The following is a 22,215-nucleotide window of genomic DNA, read 5'->3' on the forward strand; positions in this document are numbered from 1 at the left end:
ATCTTGCCTTGAGCAAACTAGAGAACAGTCACAGCTGAGCCAGTCTTTCTGTGGGTGAAGAAGGGGGCTGAAGGATGAGTCACAGTGGGAAAAAAAAGAAGAAAGATGTCCCATTGAGATCTCGGGGAGAGGCTGCTTTAGCAAAGAAAAAGCCCCACAACATTATCTGGACGACTAGCCTTCTCCCTCTAGGTTGTTCAGAAGCAACTCAATTTAAGAAGCACTTACAGAGTAGTCAGACTTGAAAAACAGAGATTAAGTACCCAAAGTGGTGTCAGGCAGCCTTTTTATTTCCACATGCCATTCAGATTCTTTCTCACCATGAGCCCAAACCTGCAGTCTTTATCCAAAGCCTCATTTTCTTTTGCTTCAGTATGTCTCCTGAATTTTAACACATAAGTAACACTGTGTGCTTCATGCAGCACTTAGTTGCCTAAAATATTGATATGTAAGTATCAAAGTATGGATTTAAGAACATCTGGACATTTTGATTTGGAGAACAGCTCCTCCTTTTTTTTAGATGTTAATATGCAGATTGCCTGACAAAGCCAAAACAAAAACTGAGGAGAATTCAAAAATGTAATTCATTGTTTAATGTCCAGTCTTAGCTATTTACAAGTATGTTTTGCTATGTCACTCTTAATTTCTATTGTATTCCTTCTGCGTATTTATTTGACTCAACAGTTATGTTAGATAATGTTGAATTCGCCTCAACATTTATGCCTGGCAACAGACTTTGAGATCACAAGGTGATGATTTCATTAGAGGAATCAAGCAAAAGTGGAAGGAATGTGGGGTGTGAGAGAAAAAAAAAAAGCTTTTGTTAAAACACAGATATCTTCTGTGAGACCCATTTTAGCAATTACAGCTCTTGCACTGTAATAGCAAAAGGATGTGGAAATAAATGCCAGCCAAGTTCTTCCCTCACTATAGATATTTTCTTTTTTTCTAAATTGGCTCAGGCCTGAAAGTTTCTCTTCAAGTTCCTCCTCTCTTCTCACCAAAAAGAGAGAAGAGCTGCACCGGAGCACTCTCATGGACAATGCTCATCAGCCTGTTCTTGGCCAGCCGACAGCCGCTTACTGCCTAGCAAGAGTGCCAAGGGGCATATCATCAGGCAAGCCTTGTGTCACGGCTCTGCGGCTGCCTCTGGAGCCTGGCAGCTTGCGCCAGCTAGGGAGCTGGCCCCACAGGCCCTGCGACAGCATGGCATGGGGGGAGTGACACTGAATATAGCAGCTACCCTTAAAACATTCCCAGTTCCTTAGATAACTGCATAGCATAGCTTGTGTGCAGTAGTCTCTATACCAAAGCTTAGAGGTCATGCATATTTGAGGTATAGTTATTTGGTTATCAAAGGTATTGTTGATGGTTCAGATAATGACCAGAATTTTCTATATATAATTAAAAGTAGGAGGTGGTGCTTTGGGCGATAATGGGATTTTTAGATGCTGAAGGTTGAAGGATAACAGAAAAGGGACACACATATGATCTTTCATATTAAGTAGTCTGGGGATAATGCCCAGCTCACACTCCCATCTCTCGCCCTTTGATGTTCAAACCATTCATCAGATATGAAAAGAATGACTGACAGTGATGAAACAATGAGTGATGTCTAATGAGCTCACTGGGGCTCTTCAGTCATGGTTTTGACATTTTAATCTTAGCTTCCTCAGCTTCTAACAATTTGATTCACCCTTTTCTGTTTGTCCGCAGCTCTGTGTTCTTCTTGAAAACTGGCCATCTTTGTAAGTCATTCTCCAAAAGGCAAAGACAGTCCATCCCATGTATTACAAATCTACTTCTAACCAGTGTCTGTGTGTGTATTTGACCCCTTTAGCTTTCTTTCTCTGAATGCCATCCTGCTCCAGGATTCAACTCACAAGGCCAGCTGTGTACATCATTCAACTGTCTTCAGCTCCCATATTCTTCATGAGGAAGCAGTGGCAAAGGAATTTGGCTTGGCCTGACTAGCCACAATAACTCCTGTGTAAACCACCGGGCTGCAGTCCTCCCTGGAAGACCTTGGGGACTCCTTGTGCACGCACAGGGGAATCCCTGCGATGTCCATGTGAGACACCAAGCTGCTATATATGGCAGTTGCTGCAGACAGGCTGGATGGCACAGAACAAATGGACCAACCGCTGGGCTTGGATGGGACTTCTAGTCCTCACCAGCCCCCCTCCAACAGTGCTCTGCTGTGGAGCTACTCCAGCCCATCCTACAGAATAACTGTGGGATTACACGTGCTGTTGTCACTGAGGATTAGAAACTGTGCTGAATACGAATTCCTACCCAGCAAAGATGCTCCCAACATCTGCATGACTTCTCTACAAAGAATGGCTTGTCCACATTTATGTGAATGACCTATTGCAAACTGACTGAATACACTGCCATGTAAGGAGACAAGAACTGTAGTATGTTGTGTTGTTTCCTTCTGGTCATAAAAGGCTGTTCTAAAACATCATGTCTAGGAGGAGGGCCAGAGTTTCTACACAAATAGCATTCCACATCTTCAGATCCTTTGTTATTTTAAAATCCTTTCACAACTATCAATCACTTTAATTCATTCAGCTCATCAGAGTATTTCTTTCTGTAATGGTCCTATAGGGGAAAGCAGCTCATGGTCTGCCTTGCTTCTCACAGAGAAGTGCTGGCTGCCCCATCCTGCAGGGCCCAGAAGCGCTGCCTCATTCCTTTCTGACAGCCTGGCTCTGGGCCAGCTTCCTACCAAGGTAATGTCTGGGCACACACTAACCCTGCCACAACGTCCTACACCCTTGTGTTCACACAAAAGGAACCCAGGCATATGGCCCAGACAAGAGTTATGGCAATCCCAGGCTGTATGATGAGTGGACTGGGACCCCAGGTAGCAGCAAATCATTAGGTTAATCCAAACACGGCCTTTGCGGTCCAGCAGATAATACTGTGATTGAAACCCTGCCTTAAACTTCCTATGGGAGAGTAGGCATGTCCGCTGATTTCCCAGTGTCTCAGATTCCCTATCTTTAAAAGGCAAAAATGATACTCACTTAACAGGCTGAGAGCTATAGATGAAAATAAGTTCTAGGTTTGATTATTATTTTGATGTTTCTGGTTCTGTACATCAATAGGTCTACCCAAGTTAAGAAAAGACTCCATTTAGTATATGTCATTTTAATCTTTGATTAGTTTCTAGTGCCTAAATAATGGCTTTTGTGACAGATGTAGTGTGTCACATTTCCAGGCTTTTAGAGAGGAATAATGAGTCCTGTGACCTTTCACTTTTCAAAAGTCACTCAGCCAATGGACTGTGATGTCGTCCACTGCAAATAAGCATTTCAGCTGGCTAGGGTAGGGTTATCCCAGTGTACATTACATATGCAGTTCACTTTCAATGATTTATTTGTAATTTCTTCTAAACCACCATTAAAGTTATCCAGCACTTGGCTGATAGATCAGTAACAGATAACCCTTACTGACAACACAGTTCATTTTGAAGGCCAATATAACTAAGAAACTTAGAATAAATTGATAGGTTAAGAGGTCATATGTGGGAACCAGTGTCCATCCTCTGTCCAAATGCCAACTTCCAGAGTGCAGTGCTGTCATCCAGCTGATCTTCCTCTCTTTTTCCTTGCTGGCCTTGGCCTTAAAGTAAAACCACCTCTCTGTAGTCAGAGCTGAGCCTGAAAAAAAAAGAAACTCACAAAAATATCCTTTCAGAAAAAAGAAAGATTTCTTAAAAACAAGTCCTCCTGCTTTTGCTTTTGTCACAGACAGCACTTCGGTACTGGCACCATCCAGAGCCCCAGGATATTTTATGCTCCAGCACTTAAATGCAATCCAGCTTGATTAGTCCTGCCCTTACTGTTATCGTACACTGGGATCGTTGCCCTCACCTAGGGTACTTCTTGGGAGCCTTCTCTGAAAGCAACATCCCTGTCCCTCCACTGTTGTGGCAGGTGCATCCCTAGGAGTTGCACTCTTCACAGTGGCAAGAGAGGATGTAGCGGTAAGTAGCAGTGAGCCTCATTCCACCTGAGCAACGCAACCGCATTGCTTTCAGCTTGGAGGTCTGAGGTCGGCAGCAGTGGCAGGTGGAACGGAAAGGCTGTTTCAGGACCGTGCTGAAAGAAACCATTGGCTCCGAGCGCGATGTCTGGCTGCAGCGTCCTTCACAGCGAGCCAGCAACACCATCTACGAATGAACAGAGACAGATTAGGAAACACGCCACCCTGGCTATGAGCATGCAGCTAACTGCAGATGTGTGCCTCCTTTCAGCGCGGCTGATCTTACTTCACTTATGGCATCTCCCCACCACGGTGTCAGTACCCAGCCCTGCATGGTAGGCTGGCCTCAGACACAGGTCTAGGGAGCTCAGAGGCAGTGCGGACTGGCAGGAGGCAATGGGGAGGCTCCTCCTGGAGTTGTAGACATCTTTATTGATAAGGAGTATGGGGCCTGATTTTCTGAAAGCTGACCTTGAGGCTCAAAGCAATTGCAGCCCTGTTTTCCAGACACAGTGACTGCAACTGTGACTTGCTGACCCCAGATACGTGGCAGTCAAGCCCTTAAATCATCAGCCAGACTGATACTTCTGTTGGATATTATCCAACGTTTTGAGTTTATATAGTAGTGACCAGCTGAACTGGTCCTTGGGGCCAGTGAATCCCTCAAATGCTTAGATATGTGAACATATAAAGTAGAAATACAAAGAAAATGCTCAGATTATTGCTTCTAAGGAAGTAAGTTTCTAGCTCCTTCTTTTTTAAATATCACCTTGAATACTTATTTGTAATTATATATAATTACACTTGTATAAAATGTGCCATGCATAGTATAAAGCAGTGAAAATGTAAATCAGTAAGAACTTGCCAAATATGAAAGTTCACCAGAGAGATTTTACAAAGATAGTACAGGCTGCATCATTCTTCTCCTCCTGAGTTCACCCAACGAGCTGTGACCAGAGTAAAATAACTTACACAACAGGAGGAACTAAGGAACTCCCATGGGGTATAATTTGCTTCCCTTCCCAACAATCTCATGTTGGGCAGTGGAGATGGCTAGAGTTTCCTTAGCTCTATAGAAAACATGGAAAGGAAACTCGTCAGACCATGTGGTTAGAAACACCTCTTAAGACCTTCTAGAGATGAGTGTTTAGCAGGCTTAAATAAAGTGTTATACACCTTCATGGGGAATGAAATATTGTTTAAGTTCAGATCAGCCAATTTTGCTTAACCAACACAAATTCTAAAAGCAACTTATTGTATCATCCAAACAAGGTAAAAATATCACAGAAGTGAGAAAGCAGAGAGTAAAAATGTGGTAACTCTGATCCTGTAAACAAAGAGTAAAATTACATGTTAACTGTCTTGCACACACATCTCATGGTCAACTACAAATATGATGGCAAATATTTTACAGCATTAAACGCTTCTGAGATTCTTTCACTACACATGCTTAACTGGCTGAAAATCACCAAGTCTTGCAGGTAGGTATACCAAATGTTTAATTTTCAGAAGCACTCTTCTTTAGGCAGAATCATGAAGAGATGAGAGAGACAGAGAGAGAGGATATTCTTGGTATCAAGTGGAAAATAACAGCATTGCCTATGTCCTTGGGAAAGGTACTGATTGCCCATAAAGAACAGTACTTTGTACAGTGCTTAAAAATGACTCATGCAAGTCATGCATGCTAAATGGATTGCTTGGAATTGTATTAGAATATTAGCAAATACACTTCCAGTTAACGTAGAGCACAAGGAAGATGTCTTCATGAGTTAATCATCAGGGTTTGGTACTATCTTCTTCCTCAGTTTAAGAGATGGCTTCCTGTGGCTCCCCAGTAAATTTGGCATCCTTCATGACTCATAGCATAAATTTATTGTCCCCTTCCTGTGATGCTGCCTATTCATAAGCCAATTTACTTCAGCTGTTAGTAGTAATGTGGTGAGAAGGGAATTTTGGTGTATAGTTCAGCCACATCCCAGCTTTTCAAGCATCAGCTATGTCAAGCTACTTTATACCAGCATGTTTAGTATGTACAAGAACACTGAAAGGGGCAATTATTTCAGTTACTAACACCCAGCTACTAACAGAAAAAGAGCCACTTGCATCCCCTGGATAAACAAAACTCTTTTCTCACAGTGGTAGACACGCAGTTGGTGAAGAGTTACATCAGTATCTAATTCTGTGTGTATGGAAAGTGAAAGATGGGATGTTAGGACATTTAAAATAGTTAGTTCCATTCACAGCATCTTGACAGCTTTCATTAGACCCCCAGCTTCGATGTGTTCACCAAACTGCTATACTCTTTTTCAAAGACTATTCCCAACTCTTTGGCTGGAGAGAAGGCTGAGGAGCAATCGAATAGCAGCTTGCAATGGCTCAAAGGGGAGTCACAAAGGCAGTGGAGCCAAACTTGGCTCAGCAGTGGCAGACAAGGGCAACAACCACAAGTTGCCATTTGGGGAGTTCAGATGACCTCCAGAAGTCCCTTCCAACCAATATTTCTATGATTCTGTGATTTCAGCCCAATGTGACATCATATTTTGCTGTGTGATGAAGGTGACATGTAATGGTTAATGCTTCTGGAGCTGGAACAATTAGTCACTTCTAGTACTCTTATCCTAAGACCCTTTGATGTCACACATCTGCTCCTGTGTCTGCAGGTACTGTCAAAAACACCTCCAGCCCCACTCCCCCCCAGAAAACAAGGAAGAGGATTGAGGGCTGCTGAAGAGTTGCAACAGTGTAATTAGAAGGCAAAATTATCTAATGTTCTTGTATTTATGCGTAGCAATAGACTTCTTACTAACAGCAAGCTTTCTTCTGCAAAACAGTCAATATTTTTTCAATACACAACTGAGTTTATAATTGCCTAGTAAGCCTTGTCTTTAAAAATGAGTTTCATTCTTTGAGGACTCAAATTATCTCAAATTGTGCTGGCTACTTATTTTTTTTGTAAGAGGACAGTTAGTATTAATCTCATGTAAAATTACACAGAGTTTTATGCCCTATTTTTAGATTAGAGTGTAAATTTTTACAAGTGGCATTGCACCACGGGTATCAAGTCAATCTTGCAGGATTAAAATATTCAGACTTCTTATTTGGATGGCTTTCTAAACTTCTGTACTAACCTGAAGTCCTCAGCGTAGCTTAACCTCCTTCTCATAAATCCAGAACACCACCAGCAGATTTTGGCAGGTGTGCAAATGAGCTGGAAATAGCATGTACTTTCAAAGCTTTGCTTTGCCATTTAATCAATCGCACCAGCTGTTTATTGCATCGTATACTATAGCAGAATAGAGATTATCGCCTAAATAATTAGTAATGATATGATGGCATAGCACAGTAATACAGTAAGTGTATATATAGTAAAAATGTGTGGGTATTTTATAACCTGATATCTATGCCTTGTAGCTCCCCTCCTCCCCCACACATATAAGCCTGTGCATGTCACCTTGTGATCCTATTCCCGGAAGTACAGTACAATGCAGTGTTGGAACAGTGGGGAATTCTTGCTCCCCAGTGCAGTGGTGTTTGACCAGATAAGAAAATATGTGTTCTTACTTGAAGACAGCAGTCTCATAGGTATCTGAATGGCCAGGAAAGAGAGCATTTCTTATAACAGGTGAGACTTAGACAACATTTGACTCTAATCACTCAAGCCATATTCCAGAAATTTAGAAGCTGTGAACTGGTTTGTTATTATTATTGTAGTCCTCTTTCTTGCACTCATCAGCAACTGGCAGGGGCCTGAAAGCAGATGTACTGAAATACATGAGAACAGACTTCCACAGAGTATTCATGGCCTGACTGCAAGCAGGAATTACAGAAAATCTCATGAGATAGCCCTGGCCTCTACTAGTATCTTCAAAACATTCACTAAATCTTTCTTCATATAGTATGTCTCTCTCTGGCCTGGATTCTTTATTTCTAGGCTGTCAATTGTAGCATTCTTCTGGCATATCTGGAGGAAATACTTGTGACAACCAATATCGTAATTCAGGAGGCTCTGACTGCAGAGGCAAGGCGATCCAGCACATCGAAGACCAGCAGGCCTCAGTGACAGAGGTCAGGCAGGGTCCAGCAGTGGTCAGGGAAGTCAATACCTTATGAGCTGACACAAATACTTCCTTTAAGTCAACAGAGAACACTTTTTCTGTAACAAATTTTCTTCTTTCTTCCCTCCTTGGTGTCTCTTTTATACATTCTGTTACTATAGTGGAATACATTTCCAAAGGCTTTTCATATTTGGAAACCTGTTTTCAACATCTGCTTGAGGTCACAAGCAAGAAGGATTTGAATGATTAAATTATATTTGGTGGATGTTTCCGAATGTAACAAACCTAGTTCCCATGTGGGTACAGTTGGCAGCCTCCACAGAGAAGTACGGTGGACATAATCCTTTTTTAACTGAGATGGATGGCAAATATAATATGGCTTGCAATTTCTGAAGCCACTTTTAATTTCTGTAATTCTATGCTGCACTAAAAGGGAAAATATACAGAGTGAAAAAGGATGGCTTTGTAGAACAAATGCATCATACCAAAAAAGGGCAAAGCCTCTGCCTGATATAAATTATCAGTCCAAGCTCCATAATGGAAACTCAGTGGAAACAAGAGGTACCACAGTTCCCATAGCTAATCCAACAGAACCTTCCCTTTTTTGATTTGTTTATGTTTTATCACAGTATATTTAGGAACAGACACTGTGGCTAATTTTCAGTAGCAAGTCTAATACTGGTCTTTTATATTTTATCATAGTGTATACTGGAACAGACACTGTGGCTAATTTTCATTAGCAAGTCTAATAGCAAATCTCTGTGTTTATATACTAAATCCAGAACAGAAGTCACACATCCAGCAGAATGTTTCAGATCCCTGAGATCTTAAAAAAGAGCTTGGTTTAACAAACAGAGAGAAGTTTTCTAGGAAATGTCAAAACTATTCCACATTGTACAGAAACTGTTTTCATTTTCATCACGAGAAAGTCCATTCAATTTACAGTATTATTTAAAAAACTGTTTTTGAAGCTGTTGTGGAATTTGGGAAGCCAAAAGATATGATAATTTTTTCGAACATGATTTTCATTAAATGCTTGATTTTAAAAATGTCATAGACATTTTTGCAGTTAAAGTTATAAATTTCCATGTCAACAGTTTCATTTTCTCAGAACTCTGTTTTGAAAGAATCTGTTTTTCATTAGAAAACCTTCCTTGTATTAATTTCCATCAGTTCCACTCCTAAAGGCCTGACTGCTTTTCTCCATTATTAGGGATGCTAAGAAATTAAGCTGTTGGTGGATTTCCATTCTTCCTTCCTTGCAGGTGGATGGGTGATGGCATGCAGGAGAGAAGAGGCCTGGACCCAGGAGCTCTTTGGCCCCAAGCCCGAGAGCACCTCCGTGCTCCCAGACTTGAATTGCCTTAGGGGCTGGGCTGGGATCAGTTGTGTTGAAAGGCTTTTGTCTGAGGCTGTCAGACTTTGCATTTCTCACAGCCCTAGTAAAATTGCCATTTGCTACTCATTTGCTGTTCTGCATGTTGAGGGCAGAGGGGGGACCTACCCAAAGCTAGAGACTGAAGGCCCTGCAGGGCCCAAACTGGACCACCTACCATCCTCGTGTACACAATGTACCACAGCTCCTCCTGCCCTTCCGCAGGGCAGGGAGCTGAGACCAAAGGCCAACTGAATGCAGCACCACCCTCCTCAACCAAACCATCATGATAGCAATAATGTTTCCATTGTAATAGGTGATCTTAACAGCACTGGGAGGAGAGGCCTGCTACCACCTGCCTGCAAATATGGGAAAACCACCCCCACGACCACAGTTTTCACTAATGCCTAGCAGTGGGGTCACCTGCAATAAAATCAATATTGCACAAAAACAGATGCATCTCTGCAGTTATGTATTTTAATGCTGGATGTTTCCCAGATGGCAAAAAGGTCTAATTTAGGCCAAAAGTGAGAACAAGGTCTCTCCTGAATTGCAGGTTATGTGTGCTTTTATTGTTTGAATTCAGAAGCAGTAGGGCAAAAACCTCCAACCTCACACCTTTGTGAACTCGGAGTGATTATGCAAAGCCAGGCAGGCAGTACTGGTGTGAAACTGGTGTATGGGAGACCAGAGTCTAGCTTTTCCTTGTGTTCATCATGCACAATCACTGCAGGAACCGTTCCCCAGCAGCCATCCTGGCAGCACAAGGGAGCCCAGAGCACTGAGGGGCTATTGTTTTCTGCTGATGCTTCTCTCTGTGCTTTATTTTAAATTTTATGTGCTACTACTGCCAGTCGTAGTACCTCATCCCTGTGCTGATCACATGAAGCAAAGAATTCACTCCGCCCACAAAGGCATTCGGGCAGAGAAAGAGGGGTCTTTGCTGCCATCGTTGTATCTGCTTTAACTGCACAGGCACCCTCTCCTCTAAAATGCTCCCTGACTAACTGCTGCTGGTTTTGGCTACTGGGCAACACTGCAGTCAGCCTTCCTGCCCTAAACTCCATCACACACCCATGGCCTGTAGCTCTCGTACATAATGCAAAGCTGGAAGAAGCGTTAGCATTTACTGGTGTTCTCTTTTGTTAATCTAGGGAACTGTGTGAATAAGGCAATTCACTTTCCAAGAGACAGAAGGATGGTTAAAGCAGAGACTATACTTTTGAATACTCACCGGGTTAACTCAGTCAGAACAAATTAGGACAAGAAAAAAAGGGACCAGCAGAGATTTTCCCCATTGTTTGTCTGCATTCTTTTTCTCCACACAATGAAATCAATGACTGTACGCTACATATCCAGGCTACTAAACCTTTTTGACACAAAATTTTTCAAGCTTGAAATCTCAAGTGAAAGGCATTTTTGTATTTCCTTCTGCTTCTAAGCCCTAAAGTAAACATCCTAAATGACATTCTGCATGAAAACAAAGACCTTGATACTAAACTGGAAAAAAATTAGCAATGTTTCTCATATTTTCATTATTGTTTTACAGCTTGATTCTTTACCTCAGTACATATCCAATGAAAAGCTTTAAATTTTTGCGCTCCAGATTAAAGACTCATTTGAAGGAGTGGGCTGACTGGGATGATCTAAACATCCAAACCAGCCCATCTCCTTGGTGCAGAGCAGCCGAGACTCAAACTTGCTCCTTTTAATCTTATGGTTTATTGCATGTTAGTTTTACATCACTGAGCTTGTTTCTCCTTTTGAAAAGGTGAAAAGATTCATGAGACTTTTTCTCTCCCTACATTTCTGACCCGTGCATCCAGATGTCTACATATCTATACATTTGTATTTTGGCAGCAAGGAATTTATGTAGAGATGATTAAACAACGTGGCTTTTTTTTTCCAAACTCTGCTGATGGTAGCATCCTCCTTACAGGGGATGAGAGGAGTCCTTACCTTTGAGCTACACTTGTACAGCGGGTGGCTGATAGAGTCGACATAGTGATGCCTCATACAGCGACTGGGGTCTGAGTCGATCATGAAGGCACTTTCTGTTTTACTGTCCGTGTCTCCCATTATTGCCAGAAGAGAGAGCATGGAAATTGAAGCTGCAAGTACATGATTTCCCATTGTTGAAGAACTTCTCAGTGATAACAGCAGAGGGAGGTAGAGTATTAAAAAAACTCTAAATATTGAGATCCAGTTTCTTTCCAGGATGGTGAAAAGTCTGGTTTAGGTCTTTTAGCTGTCATTCTTCTTTTTGAGTTAGAGTTTGTTGAGATTGTAATCCGTCAAAGAATCTCCTGCGTAGCTGGAGTAAAAATAACATAAATTACAATCCTGACCAAAAAGAACTCTGGAGAAAAACAGACATAAATAATAATAAGGCTTGTAGGATTTTTGCTAGCCAAAATACACTTTCTGAGTGAACATCATTCCCACAGTAGGTACAGTACATGGGATTAGGAAGGAGAGGTCAAGACCTTGTTGCTTTAACAACTGCTCTATCATTTTGCTAAGGAGAACATTTTAACTTTTAATATCACAAGAGCTGCAATACCAGTTTTTTTACTTGGTGATGTCCCTAATGGATTCCCATTAAACCAGTGATTTGTAACACATCAAAGATTTCTGCAAATTGAAAGAACTGTATATTCACTCCAAAATGTTGACAGGCACATTCACAGGGGCAAAGATAGACCGCCTCCTGCATTGAAGATGGGGATTTCTGGCCCAGGTAACAAATGGAGATGATGGAGGCAGTCTGATCCCAGGATCTAGGGACGGCATGTCCATCTCCCGCCACGGCTGCGCCGCAGGGGTGAGACATGTGCCCAGGGCAACGGGATGACGAGGGGCCAAGCAAAGGTGCACAAGCACTGCAGCCTCTCAGGAAATTCACTGAGCACCTACCTGCACTGTACAGGGGACTACCTAGGGCTCTTTCTCCCTTGCTTTCCCGAATACCAAACTCACACACAAAAAGATTGACATTTCTTTACTCGCTTACTCATCATGTTGCACTTCATGAGTTTCAGTCTCATCCCCATTAATTAAAGAGCAGGATCTGAAAAATACATTATATTCCATAATATCCAAGTACCTCCCAGCTATCAGTCGGGAAAATAATATATGCAGATGGAGTGACACAGATTGTCACTTAGTCATCTGGATTTCTGGCACACGGTGGACGCCGGGTGAGAACCCCCAGCAAACAGACACAGGGCCACCACTGAAACACTCTCTGGAGCTCTGTGTTGACATGGAAGGGAGGGCACTTCCCTGAGCTTCTTCATCCTACATCCTTGATTGTTCTTGCAAGCCAACAGTCTTAAATGGATTATTTAATTTTGCTTTTACTACAAACAGCTATAGCTTGAAAGACCTGTGAGTTATCCGTCTAAATATAACCTGACAAAGCAAAGAACAGTCATAAGTAAAGTTAAAAGTGGGAGGACTGTCAGAAGAAACTAATGATAAAACAAGTTTACTAGTCATGCAGAAATACTCTTCCAGAGCGTCTTGCCTATTTAAAGAGATGATGTGTGTCTTTATTGCCTTATACAAGCCTCTTTCAAAAATGTTTTCTGATTTGCTGGCGATATTTTAGCAAGACTGATACTCATCTCCAAAACAGCCTGAAATTACGAGGCCTCCCCACCAGAGAGCTTAATGATTTGTAGATTGCTTTATAGCTTGCTCAAACACTTTTGTAACATGAATACATAGCAGTGATAAACAGTTCCAGAGTTCATCCAAGCTGGGAGTCTGGATTTGTCAGGCTGAAGTGACATACAAAGTTTCACACTGGGAAGAAATGTAATTAGGGATGCTCTGTGTATCAGACATTTTTAAAAGCCTTTTTTAGATTTAAAACTATTGTCCATGTGCTTCAATAGAAAAAGAAAAATGGTGTGAATGTGTATTTAACGGACAATATTTTTTTTCCCTGAGTCTGGGCTATGACCTGGATATATTTCCCTAAGCAGATGTTTTTCAGTGGATATGGCTTTGAAAAAATACAACGTGTTTTCAGTAGAAGGAGCTTAAACAGCACTAAATATTTAGGATCGCAGATCCATTTGTTTACTCTCATTGATCTCAATAAATATTCCTTGAAACAAGATAAGACAGAAATCTCTAGCTCATAGGAACTGGGACAGAGTCCTTCATAGAGCAGAAATCCATCATTTTATTTCATGAAGATGATGCCCAAGCATTAGTTAACAGAGGAAGCAATGCACTTTTAAAAATATTTTTAACCTTTTACCCACATTCCCATTCTTTATAAAGAGGCTGACCAGAACACTGTGCTTGGCAAGGACTCTCTCCAACATAGTTAACCAGTATTACACACCCAGTAATTCCCTCTCCATCCAAATAAATGTACATGATATGTGATGTTCCCATCTCATTTGACTTTATATCTAAGCATCCTGATTTCCTACTCTATTTCTCCCAGTTTAATTTTTTGTTTCTAAATCTTCACATGGTTTTGACCAGAATGATTTAAATGGAATAGAGTGAAAGAAATGTGGAGTCCTGGCTCATTTTTTAAAGGCTTATCTTCCTAGTTTTCTTCAGCAAATAATTAGATAACACATGTGAAAACACTATGAAAAGGCTGGAAGAAAACAGGGAAAAAGCCAAAAAAGGAAAGCAGCTGTACCTTCTTTTGGATAAGTACAGCACAAAATCTGTACAAAAAGTATCAACAGCCTCATGATCTTTTAAAATAGCTCTGATACTTCCATGGCAAAGAAAGCAGTACAATAAATGTAGTGGCCCTTGGTAACAAAACTCCAAAAGAAAAGAATACTGTTATTACATGTTTGTTAGCAAAGAGACCATAGAGGTAAATGTGGCCCACCTTTCATGAAAAAGTTGTGTTCAGTTGTTGATAGACATATTGGCAAAACGAATGTGTAGGTATTGGAAGCAGGACTGCAGACAACACTGTGATATTTGCAGATGCCAGTTATCTTCTGAAATAGCTGTGTGAGTGCACATACATTTTTCAAATAAAAATATACATACACCATATATAATTGAGCTGTTTGAAAAAAAAGTCTCACAGGGTCATTTAAATATTTTTAAATTAGCATGGATTTGGAGCAGAAAGAAAAATCTTTTTTTTTTTTTAATTTTAATCGGGATCAAAAGTCTAAATACTTTCACTCAGGTTCTTCATCATGATTAAGTATATTGACATGACATTTTCCATTTCCAGCTGATACACTACAGTGGCATTTCATTTAAAATTAACATTTAATTTTTTAAGCTTGTATTCCTTCTGAAATACTGTCTGAAATTATAAAATCCTATATAGTACATGATACCAGGAGTAATATCTGTACCTTCCAGTCTGTCCTGCTGACCAAAAGAAGAAGCAAGTAAACCTGCAATCATTAATCATCATAGTTGCACTTAGGATGACGTTTTGTGTTTCAATTGATTTGGAAAATACAATTCTTTGTCGAAATCAAAACTTTCACGTAGAAAAATTATATTTCAATTAAGTCATTTTTTCCCACTATTTCTTTTCATGTGAAAAATTGTGGCTAACAGTCAATCTGCCAAGGTAACAAAAAAAGAGCTAAAATGCTTCCTCTTTACAGCATACCATAAAGGATACTAAGGTGACTTCATATTCTTAGGCTTAAAATTGGCTAAAAGATATTTGGCCTAATAATGGATGAAAACCACTACTTCCCATTGTTACAGAATTCACTGACATGGCTATTATATGTTATTAATATACTTCCAATGCACTTTCCATATAATTAATTTTCATGAATTCATATGGACATAGCATGATTAAAGCTGTTATATCTGTTACCTAAACTGCAGAGAAAAATAGAAGAGATGTTAGAGAAAGACCGTATGAACATGTAATCGACAGCTGTATTGCACTTAAACACAGGGGCAGAGTTAGGGTTATTTTTCCAATTTTATATAGTCATTAACTGCTTTGTGAATGCTGAAATAAAGATTTCTTATCATACTTGATATAATTTAGATAGAGGTGGAAGTTAAGATTTTGCTTCTCTTTCAGGACAGAAGAGAAATTCCATCATCTGGAATTATTTAGCCACTCTGTGAGAACATAAACAGAAATTCCCTTTTGCTATGTATCTTGGAAAAAATATAGACCTGAGGAATTCTCCTATAGTCTACTGGATCTGCACAGCTTTTATGCTGGAAGATAGAAAGGGAACAATGGAAAAGCTCATTTATGGTGTACTTCTACTTAGCTGTTCCCAGTCCACAAGCCCTGAAAAATTAGGCATGCACGTATGTTCAGCTTGGCTTTCATTTGCTGTGCATTTTCCATGTTTGAGAGTCCTGCTTGACAATGCTGGTGCAATTCAATTCACTCAATATCTTTTATGTTTCAGAAGCTGCCAAAATCCAATTGGAGCAGCAGCGTGTATATATAACTAAGCCTGGCCTTGCATGTTGTGCATATTTAGTAAACACAATTACTTGGATCCTACTATGTGGTTCCTTCATTCTGAATTTGTTATGTAAACAGAAAAGTTACAACACTGATCAGAGTTTCTCCAAACTCCAGCTGTAAAAAAAGTGTCAATAACCTTACATATATGTATGTAATTGATCTTTATGAAAATCAAATGGACTGACTTCTCAAGAACTTCATCATATCTCTAAAAGTATAGGCCAGAAAGTTTCAAATTTGAAGAATTTTTACTCTCCTAAAATCTGGACTGGAATGCAAAATGACAGTGTTGGTCAAAATATACTATCAGGTTACATCACAGTTCATTCTGGCAGATTTAAACTCTTTACTTCCATGCAAAGGCCCACAAAAGGGGGCTGGGAGGCCAGGGAGGTGCTGGAAGCCCCAAGCCCCATGGCAATGGGCACAGGGGAGTGCCCCCACTTCCAGCTGCTGCCACTGACTGGCTGCGGTGCTGGCATGGCCCACAGCAACTCCAACACCCTGATCTCTGGGTAACAAACCAGAGCTTTCAGGGACCTCAGGGAACCATCATTTCTGCTCCTGAAATGAGTTATCAAGGCCTCAGCTCTGCACTAGGCTGCAGGGTCCTGTGTGCAAAGCCCATGCTTGGCCACTGCTGCGAGAAGCCAGTGGCAGCAGGAGTGCCCTTTCACTAGTGCTATCCTTCCAGCAGCTGTATCTTGAAGGCATACATTAGCCTGTGTGTGCACAGCCCTAGTTTTGCTCTAAGGCTACATCTCCACTGGGAAATTAAATTCACCTGGAGTGGCTATCTGGCCCCGCAGCCAGGTGGCATGGAGTAACCTGCTCCCAGACTACTAGCTGCCCTCCACAGCGCCATATGGCTTCCAACGCGTGCAAACTTCCACACCGTGCTGGGGAGCTGCTTGGGAAGCACTATTTGCTGTGGGACAAACTCATACTAGTGCCCATCTGAGCAATTTAACAGAAGAAATGACAATGTATCAGTGTGTAGGAACATTTCTTGGCACAGATTACTTAGTAGAAGAGACAACCTAAAATGCTGTGCTTGATCCTGCTTTCAGATAAATTAACTGAGAAACTTTATCAACTTCAGTGGATGTTTTAGTTCTGTAAATAAATGTGATGATTGTCTTTCCTTTAGTTATTTTACCACAACCATTTCTGTTCCAGCAATGAACTGTGCAGCCTCCTATATTTGCATTCAAAATCCTTGCCCCAAACTGCAGTCCCATTTCAAAACACTTGACGAAGTTACTAAACATCCATATGGTAACCAGAAAGTAACAGGTGAACATGGAGAACTTGAGTGTGTTTATAAAATGTCTCCATGCACATTTTAAACAGGTTAATTCCCCTCCCAAGACAGAGCAAATACCAAACTAAATATTTTGAGTGTGATCCTTGCAGGTCTAAATAAGTGAAATGCTTCCCTGAGGCCTTGTTGTGCTAAATGAGCGTTTGCCCTGTTGACATACAGCTGCGCTGAAGCTTGTCCCCTTTGACATCAACAGGAATTTTATCACCTGTTGTATGGGATGCATCTGGGCCCATCCACCCATTACATACCAGTTTGTGGGGCAGCATGTGCCTGGTGGGTGTTGGGGGCAGGACAGGGAGAGGCTGTTTTTGTTCTCACTGACACCTTCAGCGCTGTGCTGAGGGTGTGTAAGTAACTCGCATCCTGCTGTGGTCCCCTTGGGCAATTGGCTCACCACATAGCATTGAATTGGGTCTGGTTGTGCCCATTGCCATTGCCCCCAGCTGCCTCCCCCTCTCCCTGCCCTGAAACCTGTGCTGTCACTCCCTGCCGCCCCATGCCTGGCAGCACCACAGTCCACGCCATCACTAGGCCACCCAGCTTCAGTTTGAAGGTCACCCGTCACCATCCCAAGGGCAGCGCTCCGCCTGCCAAGCTGGTTTGGGTCAGTGGCATTGCCCCAAGCAGTCGCAGCAAAGGCAGAGGGCCTGGGGGGCTGCAGCAGGATGGGGTAACCACTCTCACATGGGTGAGCAAGCCCAAAGGGACACCAGGGACTGAGTTTCTTCCACGCTGACCCACTGCGTGGATTTTCACACCCACAGCATAAAAGCAGTATGAAGCTGTAAAGGGCAAGAGAAAAAGGCCAGATGGCTCACTCCAAGCCAGATTTAGCAACAACTGCTGGGCAACAGGAGAGGGGAATAAAATAGGCAGAAGAAAGGAAAACAGACCCAAAGGAAGGGGCTTAAGCCTCTTCCTCTGAGTGTCCACAGAAAGGAGGCACATCTTCTGGTCCTACTGAGGCCGCACTGTCATAGAGCTTGCCAGTCGGCAACTGCAGAAGGTTGCCCCTTAAAAACCAAAATGAGAAAATGGGCACCACCTCTGAATAATCAGAAATGCCAGACGCCGTGATGGTCGTTCAGAGAAACTCATACGCATCATTTACTGCTCTGAGATCTTTCTAATGTTTTAATGTTTCAGGAGATAAATACTTGAGCCTGCAAGCAGACTGAAAAAATAGGAAGACAATGATATGCAAAGCGAAACATAAACAGTAATTGCAGCAAATGTAATACAAGTCTCCACTGCTGGCTGCACACTTGGAAGCAGGCATGGGACTAGCTCCCTTTACTTTAACGTGGTTGCTCATGTAAGGCCGTGAATCTCACAAGACTGAGACCCAGTGTGCAAAGTGGAACATATTAAGCTGAACAGCACTTGAGCTGGCTGAGCTTTGCTCTCCTTTTGAAGTTTCCAAGAATATTTCCTATCCTTCAGGTAGCAAAGAGAAGGAGGGAAAGCTAACAGTATCTTTCTGCTATGCTGTTGAAATAATAAACTGTAGTGGGTACTGTAAGCTGGCACTCTGCCAGCAGACAGGCACAGATGAAAATGGAGAAAAGTTTTTAATACACTCACAAAGAATAACTATTGGTGGACAAAAAAGTGGCTGTATTTTTATTCTTTCCTTTTCCTGCTGCCAGGAAATTTTAAATAGATCCATTAGAGGCATGTATAGGATCTCGCTCAAATGAGCTCAGGAGCTGGTAGAGATTTGTGATGAACCCTCAAGCCATTTAATGGAGAGATGATGCAAACTTTGGAGTCTTTCTTTATTTTTGTGTTTTACTGAGTATCAGAATAGTCCTGATCTTGAGTGTGGGACACGAATTGAGAGGAATACAGTTTTACACTTCTTCATCCAGAAGGTGCTGGATGGCATCACCCCTCGGTGAAGGATCACATGCAGAGCCAAGCAGTTTAAGTAATAATGTTTCTCCCCTCTCTCAGGCATCAAATCAACAAGGTGGTAGCTGCTAGGTAAAGTGCAAATATTCCCAGGCAAGCATTAGCTATAGGATTTGCTTCAGTAATTACCTCTACTTTAGTCTTATGACCCAACATAAGACAAAATGACTCTTGGCCAAATTACAAGTTGCTGAGAGGTCTAGGGCATTAGAGCATGTGTCCTGTACCTGCTGAAGTGCCTTACAAACAGGTGGGCATTTTTTATTCTCTACCTCTTATTAGATTGTATGCCTGATAGTTGGAGGTTGCTTTAATGTATTTCCTAGAGAACACAAGTACTGTAGTTATCATTGGCTGTAGGACTAGGAATGAGTCTCTTACTCTTTAATATTAGGCAAAGACATCCCTCCCACCAGTACCAGCAGAGTGCTATGCAGGCTGGTGAGAGCGCATGACTGAAGGGGATGTTGCCTAGGGGTGAAATCTTCTCTTGCTTTATGCACGCAAAATTCAGACCAGTGTCCATACACTTCTGCCTCTGATAATTAGGGACCTGAACATTTGGCTCATGATAATAATTTTGTATCTTCTAACAAGGGGAACAGTGTTCCCCTAGGTCTCACTCTCTTTGAGCTGTGCTGCTATGACAGTAATGCGATTGTCACTGCCATGGTATGCTTAACCTTTGCCAAACCAGAGCTGAGGCATTAACTCAGATCCTAAACTCACATGTCTTAAAGGGCAACATAACCTGTGCTGCCTCCTCACTGCCATAGTGACACAGTTTGCAGCTCAGTAATAATAAGCATGAAAATGTGACAAGCATAAACCATAACAATGATTGATGCAAATAGAAAAATAGCAAAGAGTAGTTGAAAAATAATGATGCAGTGGAATTCCTCAGAGCTGTGTCTCCATGGCATCAGCAGCCAAATACTGTGAAAGCGGAAGAAGGACTACACTCATCTGTGGTAGAAAGGATCTCTGCGCTACACAATGAAATTCCAGTTAATAGGACAAGCACTGATGGTGTCTGGAAGTGGTAGTGCCACTGCTACCCGGATAATAGTCTGAATTAGATTATGTGAAAAAAGAAAGAATATATAGATTGCCAGCTGCTCAAAGGCTTACTACAACCTTGCTTTTATTGTTCTGCTAAGTTAGAGGTGGGGCATCAGAGGGATTCCAAACATACCACTACTGAGAAATTTTAATATGTTCCACACTGAGACATATAAAAAGGAAATAACAGCTGATCATAGTCAGCACAGACTACAGCATCTCTTCATATGCATACACAAAACCATGGGCAAAGTGGGGTGATCTTGGCCAAAAAGACTCCAGCAAATGACCTAATCTGACAGTGGCCACACTTTTCTCTTGCCGTGGAGCTGAGTTTTAGTGAAAGGGCTGTTAAGTGGGCAGTAATGAAAGACAGCAGAGAAAAGGTGAACTGGACATGGCTACTCACCCCATCCCGAGATACCAGAACTTGGAGAAGGGCAGGGGAGCTGAGAGGCTGCACATTTAACACTGATGAAAAGAAACACATGTTTACACAACCGACAATGATCCAATGGAACAAGATATCACAGAGGGCAAAAGTTGAAAGGACTGGCTACATATGTGAGGGTTACAATAGTAAGGGGGTTATTTTTAAGAGTTTTTGGAAAGGTTATAAACTCTAAAGACTCTGAGAGTTTAATTGACGGGGTTAGGGAAAAATCCTTCATGAGAGCAAGTTACCCCATAACTTCCTACCACAAGGTCTCTATATCTTGATGTGGCCACTTCCAGCCATGCTCAGAGGTGGGTTTCTCAAATGACATGGGACTGTGGCGTGTTCTTATGTAGCAAAACTTTTCTAAAACCTATAGAGACAGATCTCCCCTGATAACTGGCAAGGCATTAGAGGCAGAAGAATTTGTAATATTTGTAATATGACAATCTGTAATATTTATAATTGAAATAACAATTGTAGCATTTGAAAAAAGTGGTATTTTTTTTCTTTTTCTTTCAGTTAAATAAACAATCCACCAGACTTTTTGCAAAAACAAATGTCTTGGTGGCTTTATCCTGGCTCTGCACTCTAGGCATTCAGCTCCCTCCTAGGTCCAAGTACAACCCAGAGCACTTCCTAGTTCATCTGAGAGCGGACAAGTTAGGGAGGGAATATGGTGGGACCCAGGGGAAACAGGGAACAAAGTTGACCCTGCGAGCACTCCCTGTCCAATGGTTCACTGAGGACACTGATGTGATGTGCCATGGAGGTGCCTCACTTCCCTCCCTTCTGGGCATAAGGTATTGCAGTCCTGGCAACTAAAGCTGGCTTCATAAGTAGGGACTGTTCTGGTGGGGCAGATGGCTATTGCAGAGCCGCACTTAAAGAGCTCACTGGAGCTCTCTAAGCAAACAGTGTACAGGGCTGTCTCTACCACAAGTTGATATCCTGCTCTGAAAGCAGGAATCTCCAGCATACCTACATCTATTTAAAAATGGGTGCTACACAAAAGCAGGGAACCTGCAATGGGGCACCTTCAAGCAGTGATCTGAGCTTATATTTAGAATAATCAGCTACAGCCCCTAATTACATCTTTTAACTAAAGCAAATTACTTTTTATCTTGTAAACTTGAAGCAATATCTTCTATTCCATCCTTGCTTTCTTTTAACAGGAAAATCTTAAAGCATCTTTTTATAATATTTGTATTGCAAATAAGATTTTATTATTCCAGCAAGAGTATGTCAATGTATAAATCACACTGGGAACCCCTGATTGAAGCTGGTAAGTAATTACTCACCAAATAGTTCTATTTAAGTCAAGGGAATTATTCATGTGCATAACTGCTCACAGATATGGGTAAGGTCTCACAGCCTGGGCGAAAATAAGCATCATTAGCAATTCAAAAAAAAAAAAAAAAAAAGATGTCCTAAAAAGTAGATATGCTTCTGAGGAAAGACAAATAACAGCCCTGCGATTATTATATTGACATTTATTGACCCCACCAGGCATCTGGGCTGTTTCCATTAGGAAATAATTTTACAGTGCAGAACTGGTTTGAAATGAATTTGTACTCATTGCTGTTTTAA

At 41.5% G+C, this 22,215-nt stretch overlaps 1 protein-coding gene across 1 annotated transcript; it reads right to left on the minus strand.

Annotated features, from left to right (window-relative positions):
* Positions 1-3,185: 3,185 nt before the first annotated feature.
* On the minus strand, positions 3,186-11,595 carry NDP (norrin cystine knot growth factor NDP). The gene is made up of 2 exons (XM_013941639.2): positions 11,383-11,595; positions 3,186-4,180 (listed from the first exon to the last, which is right to left on the minus strand). Exons 1-2 carry the CDS (start codon positions 11,554-11,556, stop codon positions 3,953-3,955), a joined length of 402 nt encoding a protein of 133 aa, XP_013797093.1. The 5' UTR covers positions 11,557-11,595; the 3' UTR covers positions 3,186-3,952.
* Positions 11,596-22,215: the final 10,620 nt, after the last annotated feature.

This window comes from Apteryx mantelli, chromosome 1, assembly GCF_036417845.1.
Source record: "Apteryx mantelli isolate bAptMan1 chromosome 1, bAptMan1.hap1, whole genome shotgun sequence".
Taxonomy (NCBI): Eukaryota; Metazoa; Chordata; class Aves; order Apterygiformes; family Apterygidae; genus Apteryx; species Apteryx mantelli.